The sequence below is a fragment of the Neopelma chrysocephalum genome, unplaced genomic scaffold (genome assembly GCF_003984885.1).
Source record: "Neopelma chrysocephalum unplaced genomic scaffold, ASM398488v2 Primary Assembly neopelma1_104, whole genome shotgun sequence".
Lineage (NCBI taxonomy): Eukaryota > Metazoa > Chordata > Aves > Passeriformes > Pipridae > Neopelma > Neopelma chrysocephalum.
Window position 1 is genome coordinate 1486987 of NW_020897768.1, and position 17160 is coordinate 1504146.

Sequence of the window (17160 nt, forward strand, 5' to 3'; positions counted from 1 at the left end):
CCATCACATCTCACCTTCAATTCCACAGGATTGTTGGGAAATGTTCTGTCAGACATTATCATGACATGGTGTCTGATCCACTGCATGAGGTAGTTCACCATATTCTGATATTCAACCCATTTGACTTCAACATCCTGCCAAAGCAAAACCCAGATTACAGAACAGATGAAAATCATCTGAGACATCATTTCTGCTTCAGCTTTGAAGACTGAGGTCTTCACACATATAAAAAGAGATTTTGAAATCCTGCAATTCTGAAACAATATTTACTTGCTTATTACAGACCACTTAAAGTTTCCAAATATATGATTTCACTCTTCAGTTTTGGTCCCACATAATTCCACTGAAAACACAGTATTTTCTAGGTTAGTAAACTTGAGATTGATAAGAATCAGAGAGGCAAAATGTATACATCCATGACTGAAAAGTAAGAACTATGACTCGATCTTTTTCCATCTTCAGGTATATTGTTTTTAGTTAAACTCTTAGCACAGATATTTTCATGTCCATGATATGAAACAGCTAAGACTCTAAAATCTCAACCTAGAAAAATCATATCAAAGAAAAGTGTGACAGCAGTCCTATGGAAGATCCAGCTAACATCCTGGATCTGAAATCCAGAATTTTATTTATGAAGCACAAGTATTTTTCTCTTACTTACATTTGCACTGATGCCTTCACCACCCTCTGGTACTTTGGGAAATGCATCATAAAGTGATGACACATAAGTTATTACTGACTTCTCATCAGGTGAGGAAACATCGACATCTAAAAGAGCAAGACAGAACACCGCTTTATCACATAGTTGTAAGAATGCTCGCAAATATGCTACAACCTGCAGGCAGATTGAATTTTATTTTAATGCTAGGGGTTTTGCAACAAAGCCCTCTGCAACTCTCTTACCTTCAGGATCCAGAAGTCTGGCAACACCAAGTTTTTCTGCTACAAAAAAAGCATGTTCTAAATTTGCAAGGTTGCTTTGAACAGCAACGGTATTCATGTCTATCAGGTCCGGCCTGTCAAATAAGAACAGTAACACTTGGTTACAACTCTTTATCAGTTTGAAATCACTGCTGCATTGGTAAATCAAACCAAGAGCATGCATGGATACAGCAACAGAGTTTTCATTAAAAAGGATTTCACTAAAATCAGGTGAACAGGCTGAGGTCACTGCTAACTGAGAAACACAAGCAACTACAACACTGTCACTTCTCTATCTACAAGCTAAAGTTTCTATCCATCCCTTGTATCCATCTCTATTTTCTTATGCATATTTATTCATGTGCACTGCCATTGTATTATGACACCTTGTCCTTTCCACTGCACTTGGGGGATGTGTGTTGAACTCACTTTTCTCTTTTATGCAAGGGAGTTAATTTCTACTGCTTTTACAAGTTTTTAGTCATTCTTCTTCAAATTTTTCACCACATGTCAGAATCCACACAGTAACAAAGTTTAGTCACAAAAAACATCACTTTAATCTATTCCTGCTGAGCTTTAAAGTCTTCAAATGGCAGACATTGAAGCCCTGCTTTCAGTTAAACACTGCTGCCAGTTCTCTTATAGAAAACTCTTAGCTCCTTGCACTTACACATTCACACCTTCATCCTGCTAAACTCCACTGCCAGCCACAATACATTTTTTTTAATGGAATGCTTGTCTTAAGCCAATCTTACCTGTAAACATTTTTAAGGCCCACAAATATTATCCTGTATCAATCCTGTATCAGCATCATTGCTTTAATGTTTTAAATTAATGTAAAACTTCAGAATCACAGAATATGCTGAGTTGGAAGGGACCCACAAGGATCATCAAGTCCAACTCCTGGCCCTGCACAGGACCATCCCCAACAGTCACACCATGTGCCTGAGAGCATCATCCAAATGTTTCTTGAACTCTGGCAGGCTTGGTGCTATGACCACTTCCCTGGGGAGACTGTTCCAGTGCCCAACCATTCTTTGACTGAAGAACTTTTTTCTAATATCCAACCTAAAACTCCCCTGACACAACTTCAGGCCATTCCCTCGGGTCCTGTCACTGTCACCACAGAGAAGAAATCAGTGCCTGCCCCTCCTCTTCCTCTAATGAGAAAGTTGTAGACTGCAAGGAGGTCTCTCCCCAGTTTCCTCTGCTCCATGCTGAACAGACCAAAACTACTGTTGTCCTTTTAGTTTGCTGTGTAGGACTTGGCTTTTAGATCTTGCAGTTCTCAGTGCAGAGTGTGTTACTTTCTGCCTCTTTCAGCACTGGGAATTCTGTTAGTCATAACACCAAAAAGGAAGGGACTTACAAAGATGCTGAGCAAAAACTCATCCCACTGAAGCTAACTAGAGCCACAAGGGTCTGAAACCTTTGCTACTGAAATCCTACACTACTGAAAACCAGACTCACAAAACACCAAAAGAAAAAAATATGGCATTCAACTTTTAGTGAAAAATTCAGTTCTTTAATTTTCTCATTTTTTTTCTAGAGAAACTATTTTCTTGGCTGTACCTAGCAGAAGCTTTAAATAATTGCAACAGATAGAAATAAAACTGTTAAATATCACATTGTTCAAAATTAATGATAACATTTTATTTGGCAACACCCCAAATTCCCTGGATAACAAAATAGTATTAACTTTGGGAAACTCAATACAAGCTTGTCTTTGAACTAACTGCAAGGACACTGTAAATAAAAATCTATTGCTTTTCAGCCATTTAGAATCACTGGTTTCCTCATGCTTTTTTGAAGACAAGTCTATAAGACAGATGGTAACACAGAACTCATTATGCCTATAAAGAACATTTAATTAATAATAAAACTTTAGCAGTGCAATATAATCCTTCTAAAGCAGTGGGACTTTCCACTTCCAATATGCTTAGCAGAACCATGATCAAGCTCACACTATTCTTCTATAAATTTCAGTGCAACGAAAACAATGCAATGAAACCAATACCATCCATTGCTCTTAGCAGCAGAGAAAATTAATGAAAAATAAAAGAGAGTGTTAGAAAATTGAGCGCTCCTGTTTCAGCCATAATAATAGAGATGGTATGAGTAATAATGATTGCTTTGACAGCAGTTTTGAAAAGACAATCAGGTTTCTCTAAGTGTAACACTGTTGGTTTGGTTATTGTTTTTCCTCCTGCCTTCTTTAAATTTGTTTCACGCTTGATAAAAATGTCCCAAGAATAATCTTTATACTGCCTGTTTGATTGCCAACTCTCAGAACATGAAAGGACAAGTTGTAAAGGCCTTGACTATTCCCCGAAAACAAGCTGCAAGCTGCAGAGACACTGACACAATAATCTCCTTAGAATAAAGCCTTCATTTAGATGAAGAAGAGGTAACATTTTTCTCACTGTGATATGGGTAACAAAATCAATAAAAACTACTGCTCTTGCATAATACATCATTTTACATTGGTGCTGTGGCTTCACTCCCCAGCTGAAGAAAAGCCTACTTTGTGAGATGCCTCTCCATCTTTTAAACATACTTTCCCATCCCTGCAACTCCTACTAGAATAGGGTTATTCCAGTTTCTCCTTAAGAACACAGAAAAACTGCAATGAATACTGCTATTTTCAGTTAATTATACACTTAGCACATAGCATACTGACCTAGATTAACTGGTCTATATTTATTTAAAGTCTTGGTCTAGAAGAAAATACTACAGAGAATGGCATTCATGTCTGTCTTAATAGTGCTTGCCTTCGTTTTTTGGAAGCAGACAGAAAGCTACACAGCTGACTGAGAACAAGCCTACTGATGGGTTACGGAAGAGCAATGACAAGTATTATGACTTGAATGCTAAAGCACCTGGAACTGGCCACAGCAAACGCATGCTGCTTGGAGCTTGGGGCCTACCCCTCTGCAGGTCACCCCTTCCTCTTAGCAAAGAGTAGAGGGATACCTTGCAAAGACACAGGAACAGGAGCTTTCCTCCCAGAGCTCAGTAAACAACTTTTTTAGCTCAAGAAAAATGTATCCAAAAAACATGGCTCAGGAAATCAAATTGCCACATTGTTCCTTTTGTTTAGTAGTGGGGGGGTTTTCTCAATTTAAAATAGAAAAAAATGTCATTTTTATGTGCTGTAAGCTTGCAGAGATACCAGTCCACGAAACAGAAATACAATACTACTAACTGTTGAAATTGCTGTTGTGATGAATATCCTTCTAAAACATATTTATTTAATTTTATTAGTTGAAGTAAACATTGGATTTAAAAGCATCATCTATCATGGCAAACATTTTTATTTTTTAAGGCTACAGAGAAAATACATGAATTTTGTAGAAGCTATTTATCATGTATTATAAATATATTTTATATCAATTTGCATAGCACTATTAAGTGGTTTTATGCATAATCAAGAACAAATTAAATTAAATGCACTTTAAGGAACATTCAATGACTCTACCTTCTGTCATAATAGTGTGAGTCATCTTGTGGAATATTTTTCAGCAGGCTGGGGCCTTGCCATGAGAACATGTACATAAACATCCCAAACACTAGTTGAGTTGGAACATTGCATGCAAAGAAGATGCTTCTGCTGCAGCCACACCTAAGTCAAGGGGTTTGGCTTCTACACTGAGAGTCTTTAATCATTTCATTTATAAAAAGACTGATGCCTGCCATTCGAGATCTTAGTGTAGGTGTTAGAAATTAACACAATTTGTATCAAAAGTGGGGAGGGGAAAGGTGTGATTAATACCACCTCAACTGGGAAACTGACAAAATCATGATCAATTCAAGAAAACAAATGCCTAACATCACAAAGAGAAGCAAGTAACCAATATCTGCAGAACAGCGTAAAGAAATTAAGGGGGTTATAAATGCAAGTTACATGGTTCAAATGCAAGTTTTCTATTCTGCAAAAACTCCTTGAAATCAAAGAGTTGTACATAATAAATAAAGTTAGGTACATGTAGATACTCCTCATTGCCAGAGCTTAATACCTAGCAAAACAGTTCAAGATCCAAACTAGCAGCTAAAATATTTGCCCAATAAAACAAAAGATTAGATTTGACAGGGATTTGATATCTCAAAATGGAAAAAGATGTTTAACTGAACTTTAATTTTCCCAGTCAATGATGAAGAAATCACATCCTTCTCCTCACTGTTCTGGGATGACAGTTGCCCAAGTTACAACAGTGTTTAACTTTCCTAAAGCATATATATACACATCAGAGGAATATTCCACATGAAAATACTGTTACTGGGTTCAGAAGGCTGACAAGCCTTAAGTTATTTACATGAACCATCTAAGCTGTTTAATCTGCACAACTCTCTTTCAGTCAAAAGTCTGCACACTGCCTGAGTAATACCTGATATTAAAGGGTATTTCATTCTTAGCTTATATTTAGCAGAAATACCAATATTGTGAGTTACCAGCAGAACTCTCAAAGAAAATATGACTGAAGATGCAGTGAAGTGTATCACGTCACTATAGTCCAGTTAGCTTTTCCACTGATGCAATCAGAAAATGCTTATAAAATTTAAAAAGTACTTTGTTTCATTGATCATAGACAAATGAAAAGGATGTGTGCCAGAAAGACTCATGCATTTTTCAGGGATGGGAGGACTACTGGAACAAATTAAAGACCATGCCAGAATACACAGCCATAAAATAAAATTTGAAAAAAGAGAAGACAGACTTCTGAAACAGATAGGATTCAACATGTATTTCAGGAGAGAGCACAAGAAATATATTATCATCTATTCTGAAGATTTTGGTTAATGGCAGAACATTGCAAAGAAGGGAATTAGAAAACACAAAATATTAATGTAAAGTCTTGTTCAAAACAGCTTGCCAAAGATTCAGAAAGACTGAGGAAGCAAGACAATGAGAATGACTGCTGGACTTCAACTAATACATACTGGTTTTGTGACCCACAGACTTCTATGGATGCCTCATGTTTGCATATGCAGTGCTCTGCACACTGTCATGACCATGAGATCTAATTTTAGTGTTGGAAGTACCCTTTCCTAATACATATGCCTACCATATTTTCCTGATCTTTTTTCAGGGATGGTCTGATCACTTAGAGAGAAGAGGAAGAGGAAAGTTGCTGCTCAAAAATGGCAAGGAGGTATGACTTCGTAGCATTGTAGAGGAACAGATTTCCTTTATCATCAGAATCAAGGACCACAATGTGTACACACAGCATAAGGTTCTGTAGCAGGTTTCTTGGTGTCAAAAACCCCATCCTGAATCATTACATCCTGGGCTTCCCCCCCTCAGAAGCTCTGGATTCTTTACAAAGCTGTGGATTTGTCTCAGAAGGATCTGTATACAAAACAACCACATGATGAGTTTTTCTAGCTTAATTTTGGTATTTGATTTATGTTTAGGAAAGAAACGTTCAGACTCAGACCTCGGTACAAATGTGAGCACTAATTTCCATGCCAATGTCTGCAACTGGCAAAAGTAAGTTTTGAACCAGATGTCCAGATGTCTGAACCAGGTGACCTTTCTTGCCTCAAGCTCTTTGGCACTGGTCCAGGGGCTCATGGGTCTGCTAGATGGATGGTTTTGCTCAACACTCACAAACAAAATTTGAGTAGAAAAGCTAGAAAACTAAACATGAAAGATACATCATGGATCTAAATGTGATGAAGCACCTAAATGAAGAAGAACGGGGTACAGCTGTCCTTCAGAGGAAATAGTCAGTCAAAAGACAAGCAAGACTTGCAAACTATGGTTACAACACTATTAAGTGAAGTTGTCCACAAAAGGAGTTGCAAAGAGTGATGCGCAGGACAGGTCTGATGATAAGTAATCAGCCTTGTGCATTCACAGGATATTTAACTATACACTGTCACTTTTATTAAGAATGGTTTTGGTTCTTTTTAACAGATTCACCCAGACAAGACAAGAAAGAAAAAAGAAAGACTTGAGAACCTCCAGCTTTTATACTTCCCCAAGACCACAAGGTCTCTATTACATATAGATATGAGGATGAGGAAAGTAACAAGTGGTAAGATTCAGCTTCATTTCCAGACACTGAAATTTCTGTGTCTATATGCCAGTGTCTATATATATTTCACTATAGTCAGTGGAAATCTGGCCAGTACATCCAGCACAACCTATCTAGCAAGCTATCCAGAATCTAAGAGTTCTTTCAGAGACAGCCAAATCCACTCATGGTATCAAGTAGAAGTTTTGATAACTGCAAACCTGTCATGAAATGTTCTTCCTCACTGAACACACATCTTGAGACTGACACTCACAGAAAAATAAAGCAATACTGTACATTTTAAACTCAGAATTGCTTAACTGGATCTCACGGACTTTATACCAATGATTACTGCAGTTTTGTTTAGGGCTTCTTGAAGATGTTCTCATTCAATTAATACAAAACAAATTCAGAAAGGCTACCAAATTTTACTACAGTAATTATGGACAAGCATGGTATGTCAGACCTGGCAGCTCATCATTCAACACTTGACTGGAAGTTTAGTGGCGAAAACCAGTGCAAAGTATTCCACGGAACCCTTCTGTCTTGGCCACCTGACACAGACTATTTGAAGTAATTTACATAAATATTTTATGACTTTTTAGAAATATCTCCTAGGGTGGCAAGACAGGGAAAATATTTCATGTAACTTCAAATGTGAGACTAAAATGACTGTTTGTCCTGGTTAGAACGGCTGGGACCAATTCATCCCTGGATGGGTGTAACCCAAAACTGTGTATTCTATAGCCTCCATGCCATTTCCCAAAAACTGCTGTCAGTAGGGGCCTGCAAGGTGGGAAGATGTTCCTGTACCCTTTTATGGAATTCCCCCCTCTGATATCCTTATATGGAATTCCCCGCTCTGATAAGAGGGACTGAGCATCCACATGCCCTTTTATGGAATTCCTTACTCTGAGGGAGGGACTGAGCACTCCCGCCTGAACTGGAGAGTATATAACTGGGAGTTTCAGAGCCTTGAGGCTCTCTCTCTCGTGGGACCCAGAGGAAGACAGCAGACCACCGCTGCTCCCAACCAGGCTGAGACCACCACCCTCGACTGGACTGCAATCACCACTTCTGACCAGACTGCAGCAGCTCTCCCACCAGCAGGTTTTATCCCCTCTCCCTTTGCTTTGGACTCGGGGGGTGGGCCAAGGTACACCACTTTTGTTCATACCCCAGGGTGCTGGGTTTGTACATTTGGGTTTTGTGGGTTAAAACCAATTGTCTGTCTGTATACTTGTACTTATTGCATTATTTTAATAAATTGTTATTCTGACTTATAAATCTCTCTTTTGAATTGAGTTCATTTTGCCTTGCTGGTTAACTTTTAAACCAGCACACTGTTCAACCATAATGTTACGTAACATCTTCAATTACCACATGAGATGGTGATACAAAAATTACTCCAACGCATCAAACCAGTGGGTGAAGCTGAGCAGTCTCATCATGGCAACACTTCAGAATTCAGAGAAAATTGAAGTTTTCTAATTGAAAACTATCATCATAGGAAAATAAACCAAAAAGCGTGCTGCTGCATACAGTTGCATATTGTTCATTCAAGTATGAGGCAAATACTTATCTCAAGCTCCACAAGTCCTCACCCTCAATATCATACTGTATTAATGCATTTTGCATGATCATTATGACTTGTATCCTCTTTCTGGTTTTGTCTTGTGTTGGTGTGACAGGAATGCCTGCACTATACTTGATTTTATGTGTCTCTACACTTCCATAAAGATTAACTATAAAGATGAACCATAATGCCTTTTTATTAGCTCAAGAGCTGAAAAATTTTCATGTGATCTGAACTCTTCAGTTCTCCTTTGTGTATTTTTTCATAAGTTTTCACATAAATTTTCAGATACAATTAATGAATCTGAAAAATGTATTGCCAGTGATGGTGCAACAAGGGCATACTATTTACAGACACATTTCCTGTCTGTTCTTCAGACATCCCAACATATTATATCAAGACTTCCAAGTAAAAATTAATGAATGTTTTAACTGCACTAAAAATAAGGAAAACAAAAACTGTCAGATGCCCCAACTTATTAATTTAGCCCTTAACAATATACACAGCTCATTCCTTCTATTGTGCATGCCTTTGATTTGATAAGCACTGAGTTTAATAAACCTACTGAAGCCTCCTGTCCCACCTTTGTTACCACTGCAAAACTTTACCTGTAACATGCCATACCAACTGATTTAGATAAAGACACAATTGAGACATTGTACTATCAAAGATCTATTAGTTAAATGTGGAGTTCAGCTTTAGCCATGCAAAACAAACCCTAATCATAACTTGGCAATAAGTTTGCAATGTAGGTTTCAAGATCAGTACACACATGAATGAAATTAGAAAGGATCTGTCAGTCCTTTCACTAGCTTTAAAAACAGATTTTACATTCTCTTTGTACTAAGAGCTGTTTCTGTCATTACAAAACCAGAAAGCGTGCAGTAACTTTGCCAATTTTTTACTTAGAATAAAATTTAAATAGGAACAAGGCTCATAGCTGTTAACCTTAATCCACACTGTGCAATCTACAGAAATAATCATAAATAATGGAGTGTTTGAAAACCAAAAAGACAATGAAGAAACCCAATCAAATTATTTTTCTGTTCTGCATCCTAGGAATACTCCCTCCAGACCACAGCAGCAACTGCTTGACACACTGGCTTCCCAGTGGGATTAATACAGTTACCAACAAGGAAGAACGGTGAGGTACTGCAATGAGTTCAAGCAATTTCCTAAAGGCTCCTTGTGCCATCCTGCCTTGGAGGCAACCATTTCTCCATGTGCCACAAATTTGCCAAGGCATTGCCTGAAGACCAAGACCTCTCCCTGTGCAATTTATCACGGGAGCATATGCCACTGCTGCTCAGACACCATACCCTTTTGGATAAAGAGTTCCAACACCCTTAGATGTCTTGGTCTTTGCAGATCAAAGAGTAAGAAATACATGATACCTGAATAAAAAACTACCCTTTCAATCCAAAGCTTTACTTTTCGCTTTTTTCCCATTTAGCCTAGGCAAGAGAAAACCTTTGATTTCATCCCAACATTTTTTTTTTCTGACTTATTGCAAAAAGGAAACTGTTATTCAGCTGCTACTTAGCAGTAGGATCCAGTATAACATACACAGGGATCATTTTAAGTCCGGATCTGAAATTAATCAATCCAACTGACTGGAAGTCTTCCATCTAATACCCACTAAGGCTAACCACCACCACAACACAAGATGTTAAAATTGCAGGCACGCTTCCAGCACTATTTTAATAGTGCCTTTACCAAGTGCCATCACAGAATTCTTCTGAGTGCATCCAATTAAACTGCAGCTGAGGTAAATTGCTATTTCTAAACCCATGAGAAATATACCCAGGCAAGTAATATTAAAAGCATGTCTGTTTGTCTGCTTGTCAGTATTTTTAAGCATCTGCAATGCAGTTTATTTTTCCCCAAATTGCCAATTCTTAATGCCAAGTTTGTTTCTTCTACATAACAAAAACTACTGAAAACAGAAAGAACCACACTCTTCAACAATGAGGTGGGTGGGAAGGGAAAGCAACACAACCAAACTCACATTTTCTTATTGTTAAAGCTGGGTAACAATAAATTACAAGTCACAAAACAGCAAGCCAAAACTAGCAGACCCACCTAATCTCTTTATTTAAAACATATCTCTTAGCATTTTAAGGCTTGACACTGTGTAATATTTAGTTTCTTTCTCAGTCATTCCCCAAGGGTGTTAAACGTGTTTCAGCAAATTGAGGCATCACTATCCCTCCCCTTAAGGAATGTATTCATGTCAGTACCTGATCGGTTGCAACATGTTTTAACATCAGAGGGATGCCATATGCACTGCCAGCCAGGAGCTTAGTTTTCAACTAACTCTACATACATAGCAAATCAGCCTGGGTAAGGTTGAAACAGTTTGTTCTAAACCAGAACAGTTATTTAGCAGGCAGGAACATAGCTTGCTCCCTGGTATACCACACTCCGAAAAATATCCACTTAGTAATTCTGAAAGCATACGGAGTGAGTATAGCAATATTTCAAAAGAAAAGCTCTGTGACCCTCTCTCACTTTATGTAGCATTTATGGAGCTGCCACACTGCTACTTCCTCTGGGAACATTCTGCAGCATCTATTCCTCTTCCTCCCACATGAAGCATTTTGTGTACCTACACTCTTTCCATGCCACATTCACTGTTAGCCTCTCTTCCTCTTTTGTCCAGGAATAGTAGCCATCTTCTCCTCGCTCACTCTCTAAAACTGTATGCAACTTAAAACTATAGGCATCATTAAGGTTTTGCATAAAGTTTACCAATAGCAAAGGTTCCTCTGGATCAGATCCCTGAATTTCTTTAACAATACAGTAAAAAGGCATTTTTCTTGTGCTCTATCACGACCTTCCCTCTATGCAGCATTTCTAATACTTTTAATTCTTGTAAGGGGGTGCCAAAATTTGTAGACAACTGTCTGCATGTGGTCTCAGCAAGCTTGGGTATAGCATTACATGAAATAACCTCGATCGTTTTCTTGTCTTAAACCCTGAAAGACTACAGTCCTGCTTGCTTATCAGACTGCTGCCCAACCTAAACACAGTTTACCCCTTTTTCTCCTAAGTAGTCTTTCAAATTTTGTATGGTTGCTGAAACTCACCTAGAAGTCCAGACATAATTGGACATGTCTATGCTGAAAGGCAGATCAAGGGCCCATGACCTTTAATTACTTGTCCTTCCCATAGCATGATCATGGCCCATTGTAATCACAGTCTCCCAGGCAATACATGAGCCCAATTCAAGGGAAAATACTGACCTAGGACTGATCTCAAGGGGCTGCACTATGTATGGGGGACATAAGGAAAGTTCAGCCATGCAGGCACCAGCCCTGCTGTATGACTTACCCTCAAGGCTGGAAAGCAGGGTCTGGACCCACTTCATTTACTAGAACAGACCTAACAACTGGGACTAGAACTTAAAAAACATGGCTTTATTTGAGAACTAAGATTGCAGGGCTTCCTGAACAGATGCTTTTCACCACACTGGCACCACTGGGGCTACTCATTAAATGCTATTATCTAGTTATACAAGCACATACTACACCTGCTGGAATTCCTTTTGTAAATGCTTAAAGCAAAATTACCTCTCTATTACAAAAGTTGTGAAAATACAAAAATAAAACAAAAAAGGAGTGCACACATTTTTACAAAAACATACAAGTATGACATTAATCTTTTTCTGTCCTCCATACTTCATCTTTTTCCTTTAGAAAGTAACATTTAATTGTAAATCTTACAGTTATTATTTTTGCTATTTCTTAAATTCCATTTTCAGACACTTTTTAACTGAATTTTCCTGTAGTCCATAGGTACTAAAGGTTCAGGGCAGTCTGAAATCAAAAAAACTAGTTTGCTACTTTGGTATAACTTTTTATTTGAATTTGCTTTACTTTGAAATAAATGCATCTGCAAAGCATGATGTAGATCTATAACTTAAATCACTAGTTCCAATCTGAAATGCAACTCCTACTGAAACAAGAGCAGCCTTCACTCCATAGACACAAACTGTTTCTATATATAGAGGGTATAACTGGGATAGAGTTCTAAAAGTGGTTTTTTTTCCTGGGCAAAAGGCATGTGGAAAAAAAAATGAAAACACAAATCAAGAGCATTTACCTAAAACATGGCCTAGTGACTAGAAATACATGAAATGATAGAGCTGCAAGATGAAGATCCCAGGGTGTATATGGCAGTATCTCCAGAAAAATTTGGGCATCACATGCTAATTAGAGTCAGCCTCTAACTTCTAAGTCTAGCTGACAAGATTTTGCTATGTGTGATATAATGGCACGAAAGAAACATCATGTACTTTTGAAACTGCCTCAAGTCAGATTTCTTCCAACACAACATATTGAAGCAAATAACACAAGTCTTCATTGAAAAATTAAGCTGTAAGAGGCAAATGATAAAATACGAGACATACAGCATATTTTTGAATCTCCTGGATGTATCTGAAACTAGTAAATGTAGATTTGAATGTAGCTGTATTGTATCCCTTACCCTGTAGCATAATGTTTACACATACCCAACCCTATTACACCACTTCATATCAATCCCTCTAGATTCCGTTAGTGTGTTTAGTCTTCTTTTCAAGGTAGGATTGTAGAAAAGCACCCTGGGCCTGGACCGGAAGATATCACACAGACACCGACTGTGTTCAAGCCCAGAACTTTGGAGGAGTTCCAAGGACTGTACGTGCTGTGAAGAAGATGAAGATGAGGAAGAAGGGGTCCCAAACGCCCCCAGATCTAATTCTCAAAGGGGTGTGTCTCGGAGCAAAGGGGGGGGGGGGCAGATCTGGGATTGGATGGACCTTATTATAAAATCAATTGGAACCACTGTCTGGGCGAGCCCGCGTTATGCGTATTGCCCTAGCCAGAGGCCTAATTAAGGACCGACTCTCTTTATCTTATCTTATACACTAAATTGGCCTGGAGTCTTTTTCTCCACAGTCTCTTAAGACAACAATAGAAAGCTCTGACAACCTAACCCTTGTTGCTCAACAGGACAGAAGACAAACAACCTGCACTTGCTCAGGAGAGCAGGTGACTGACTTCAGTGCATGTGATACAGCACCTGCACACTGCCCACATGCCTTGCTTGACACTGGACAGGGAGCACTGCCAGCATGGCTGTGGGTGCAGGAAGGACAGGGAGACAGGAAGGCACCTGGATCACCCACTGAACCCACCAATCTCTGCCAAGATGCTGCAGTGCGTATTAGTTAGTCATGACAGGGAAACCCTGGCCTTACGGGGCTTCTCCTGTGCTTCTTGGAGGGAACAGGGAGATATGACATATCCATGCACTATTCTTGCAGTTCTGCATCATAAATTGTAGCTGGTTTGCACCAAAAGGTACTGGGATCCTCTGTCAGGACAGAAAAAAAAAAAAAAAGAAACCATTCTAACCCACCATTAAAAGCAGGCAGGCTGCCAGCTCCACAGAAGGGAGAGGCTCCCTGCCTGCCGGTGCATGAGTCACAGCCCAGCTCATGGCCCAACCCTTCACAGCTTCAGCAATTTCCTGAAGTCTTGAATCTGGTGCATACTTGCAATTTAAAAAAATCACTTATGCCTGGAGAGGAGGTAATTATAACCTGCCACTCCCATCCTGTCCCCTAGAACCAGATAGTGACATCTCCCTCATGGACAACTGACTGTAGGGATCATGTTGTTCTCATGTAGCTTATGTTCTCGATGTGCATCCAGAAAAGGCCTCTCAGCCTTGGTGTCAGAGCTGCGAGCATGGGGTTTGCCTGTCTGCAACCAGGTTCAGCTGAGAGTCAGTGTGGCTCCTATCCTCTGAGAGCTGCTGGTGCTCTTACCTCTGGCCTGTGGCTGAGCTGTGGCCCCTGCAGTGATGCAGCCAACCTGAGAGCAGCACACATGCCAGTCCAGCCTCAGCACACCCCAGAAAGGTCCCTGATGCCGAGGGCTGGGGCAGCCCTGGTGCCCCCCTCAGCTGCCCTGCTCCCAACTGGGGCAGTGGAACAGGCCCTGGCTGCCAGGCCCTGCCCTGACAGACCTCCTTGGGGAGCCCCCATCGCTGTGCCCTGCCATGGGTAAGCGTGTGTACTCTATCCAACATACAGCTTGCTGTGGCTCAGCACAACTGCAATTCTAGATACATGCCTGGGTGTTTGAGCTTTCTGGTTATTACTGTCATAGCACAACGTGTCACACCCTTAAAATTAGGTCCGAGTCCAATTAAATCCCTTCCAGGACTGGAAGTCATCATGTCCCACCCGAAGAGCCCCGTCCCCCATTCACAGAGAGTAGATACTCCTCCCAGCCCAGAGTGCATAGTGCTTCTCTAGGGAGAGGTATCTCCAGTTACACAGAATACCTGGTGCAGGGGGGTTGCCACACTGCACCACGACTGGCAGGGGGATGTTCCACAGTGGCAGCATTGCAGTCCCACCCAAGCAGGCACAACTGCTCATCCACCCTGATGGAGCACACCAGCCAGCAGCATCTGCAGGATGCTCAGCCTAGCTTCTGAGACCACCTGTGATCCACAAACTGGAAGCTACTCGAACAGACAAACAGAGCAAATGGAGAACCACTGCCAGAAATGTGCTGAATTTTTTAGTGTTTAACCTACGTATTGCTCAGAACACAAACCAAGCTTTAGAAGAGCTCTCTGGAGTAAAACACTGTAGTTAAAAATATCAGATGATTGTTTGGGAAGATCATTCCTATCTTGTGAGCAATAGCTGGAAATTATTATCTCTGTTTTAATGGTACAAAACAGCAAAGGAAAGAAACACAGAAACTCACTAAAATCAGTGGAAGAATCTCACTGATTTAATCAGCACATGGAATCCAAGAACCTGTAACTTCTCACAGAAAAACACGTTAGATAAGCACAATAAACATTCCCTGAAAGGACATGGGACCCTTATGTGGAGAAGTTATGCTTACAGGAAGAAGATAAGCTAAATGGAAACTGGCACAGAAGCACATAAAATGGGGACTCTGCTCCTCAGCCAATGAATCATTTGCTTTGTGCAACACACACATGTCAAAGGTGCCTGTCCTTCCCCACTGAAACACTGTGAATGAAATCCATGGAGCAACACCAGAAACACTGTTCCAGCAAAGCAACTCAGTCATACCCCAAGGCATTAACATTCATACAGCTGGAGGACAGAATTCAAGTTTTTCATTATTTATTAACTGATCTGTACCACAACTACTAGTTGCTGAGCTGTAAAGGCTACACTGCTCTATGTAAGATGTATGTAAAGGCTACATTGCTTTATGTAAGATATGAAGAAGCTCTGGAAAGTATTTTCCATTATTCCATCTCATTAAGCTCTTTGTTTTTTTCTCTCCAATCTCTTTGTATATTTCATATTGGTTATTTTTACAAATACTTGCCTGTGCTATGTTCCTTCTTTTGGCTGCTCTGTCCTGAAGTAAAACAGTCTAGTCTTTTGCCAGCTATTTCCTTTTGTCTTGCCAATGTTACTAAAAGAGACTTTCTTGCTGGCATGCACCTCCTCCCCGACTGGCTACCCAGAACAGAAGCATAGTCAGAAAAAGACCTCATTGATTCAGATGCAGCTTCATTTTACCACAAAGTTACGCACTGCCACAGCTAACTTCTCTGGGACTTTGAGCACTATACGTGATGCTTACAGCCTTTACACACAGCCTGTGAGGAAAAGGTTGCACCTGCTTGACTCGTCTCCCATTTTATTTCAGTGTCCTAATCCCTACCAGGACAACATGTGTGTTATGTCTGCCTAGACTTCTTTCTGTGGTTGGCCAAGTGGTCTCATGAGAGGAAATCCAAGAACAGAATAGTCTGCTGCAGGCTCTGTTCCCTATAGCTGCATGAAAACACACCAAATTTGGCTTTATTAGGGACACTCTTTCACCTTATACCAAGGAAATTGTGTACTCTTAGACTTCCTTATGATATGCTCCAGGGCATACAGTACAAACTACATGTGCTGTGATAAAACCCAGAAAGCTTTGTGTAGTGAAGGACAAGTCAGTACACACTAATTAGGCCAGCAGCCAGAACACTCTCCCATGTGGTCCTCTAAGACACAAATCTTCTTATTCAGTTCAGGAACCAAAAAATACACAATAAGAGAGAGATGTTGCCAACCAAGAGGGAACACTGAGCACAGCAATGGTTAAATCTTGTTCCTCTGACGAGCTAGATACCAAAGTCAGCTTCTTCAAGAGAAACCTGTTCTCACTTCGAACCCAGAATTAGAAAGCCTCTCCTGTCAGCAAACATCTTCAGCTATATTTCAAGTTAACATACTGTATCCTTTAGCCCATAGTCACAGCCAGCAGTGGCTCTAACAATGCCTGCTTCACTTTGTAAGAGTGTAGTCACACAAGTATACAGTAGCACAAATCCCTTCTCAGACTGAGAACATTCAAGCCAGCTGGTCACATTTTCCATTAGAATACTCTGCCATTTTATAGGAGATGCATCTCAGAGTAGATCTGGGCTTCAAGCATAAACACTGAAGAAGCTCTATATTCCAGGGACATGGTAAAGTCATACAAGGAAGAATTCAGGGATCTCAGACATATCCCAGGTCATGCAGTAGTTGATGGCTTTTCCTAGCAGTGCACCTGTGGATTTTGGTGATCAGCTCTGCCTCTACCCTACCCTTAAATATCATTA

The 17160-nt window shown here is 40.0% G+C and overlaps 1 protein-coding gene across 12 annotated transcripts in view; it reads right to left on the reverse strand.

Annotated features, from left to right (window-relative positions):
* Nucleotides 1-17160, reverse strand: part of DST (dystonin) — a 305079-nt gene that overhangs the window by 151169 nt on the left and 136750 nt on the right. For all 12 annotated transcript variants that reach the window (XM_027695988.1, XM_027695993.1, XM_027695999.1 and 9 more), the window contains 3 exons: nt 904-1016; nt 662-768; nt 15-134 (listed from right to left, as the gene is read on the reverse strand). In XM_027695988.1, coding sequence (XP_027551789.1) covers nt 15-134; nt 662-768; nt 904-1016 — 340 coding nt within the window. The remainder of the gene's footprint in view (nt 1-14; nt 135-661; nt 769-903; nt 1017-17160) is intronic.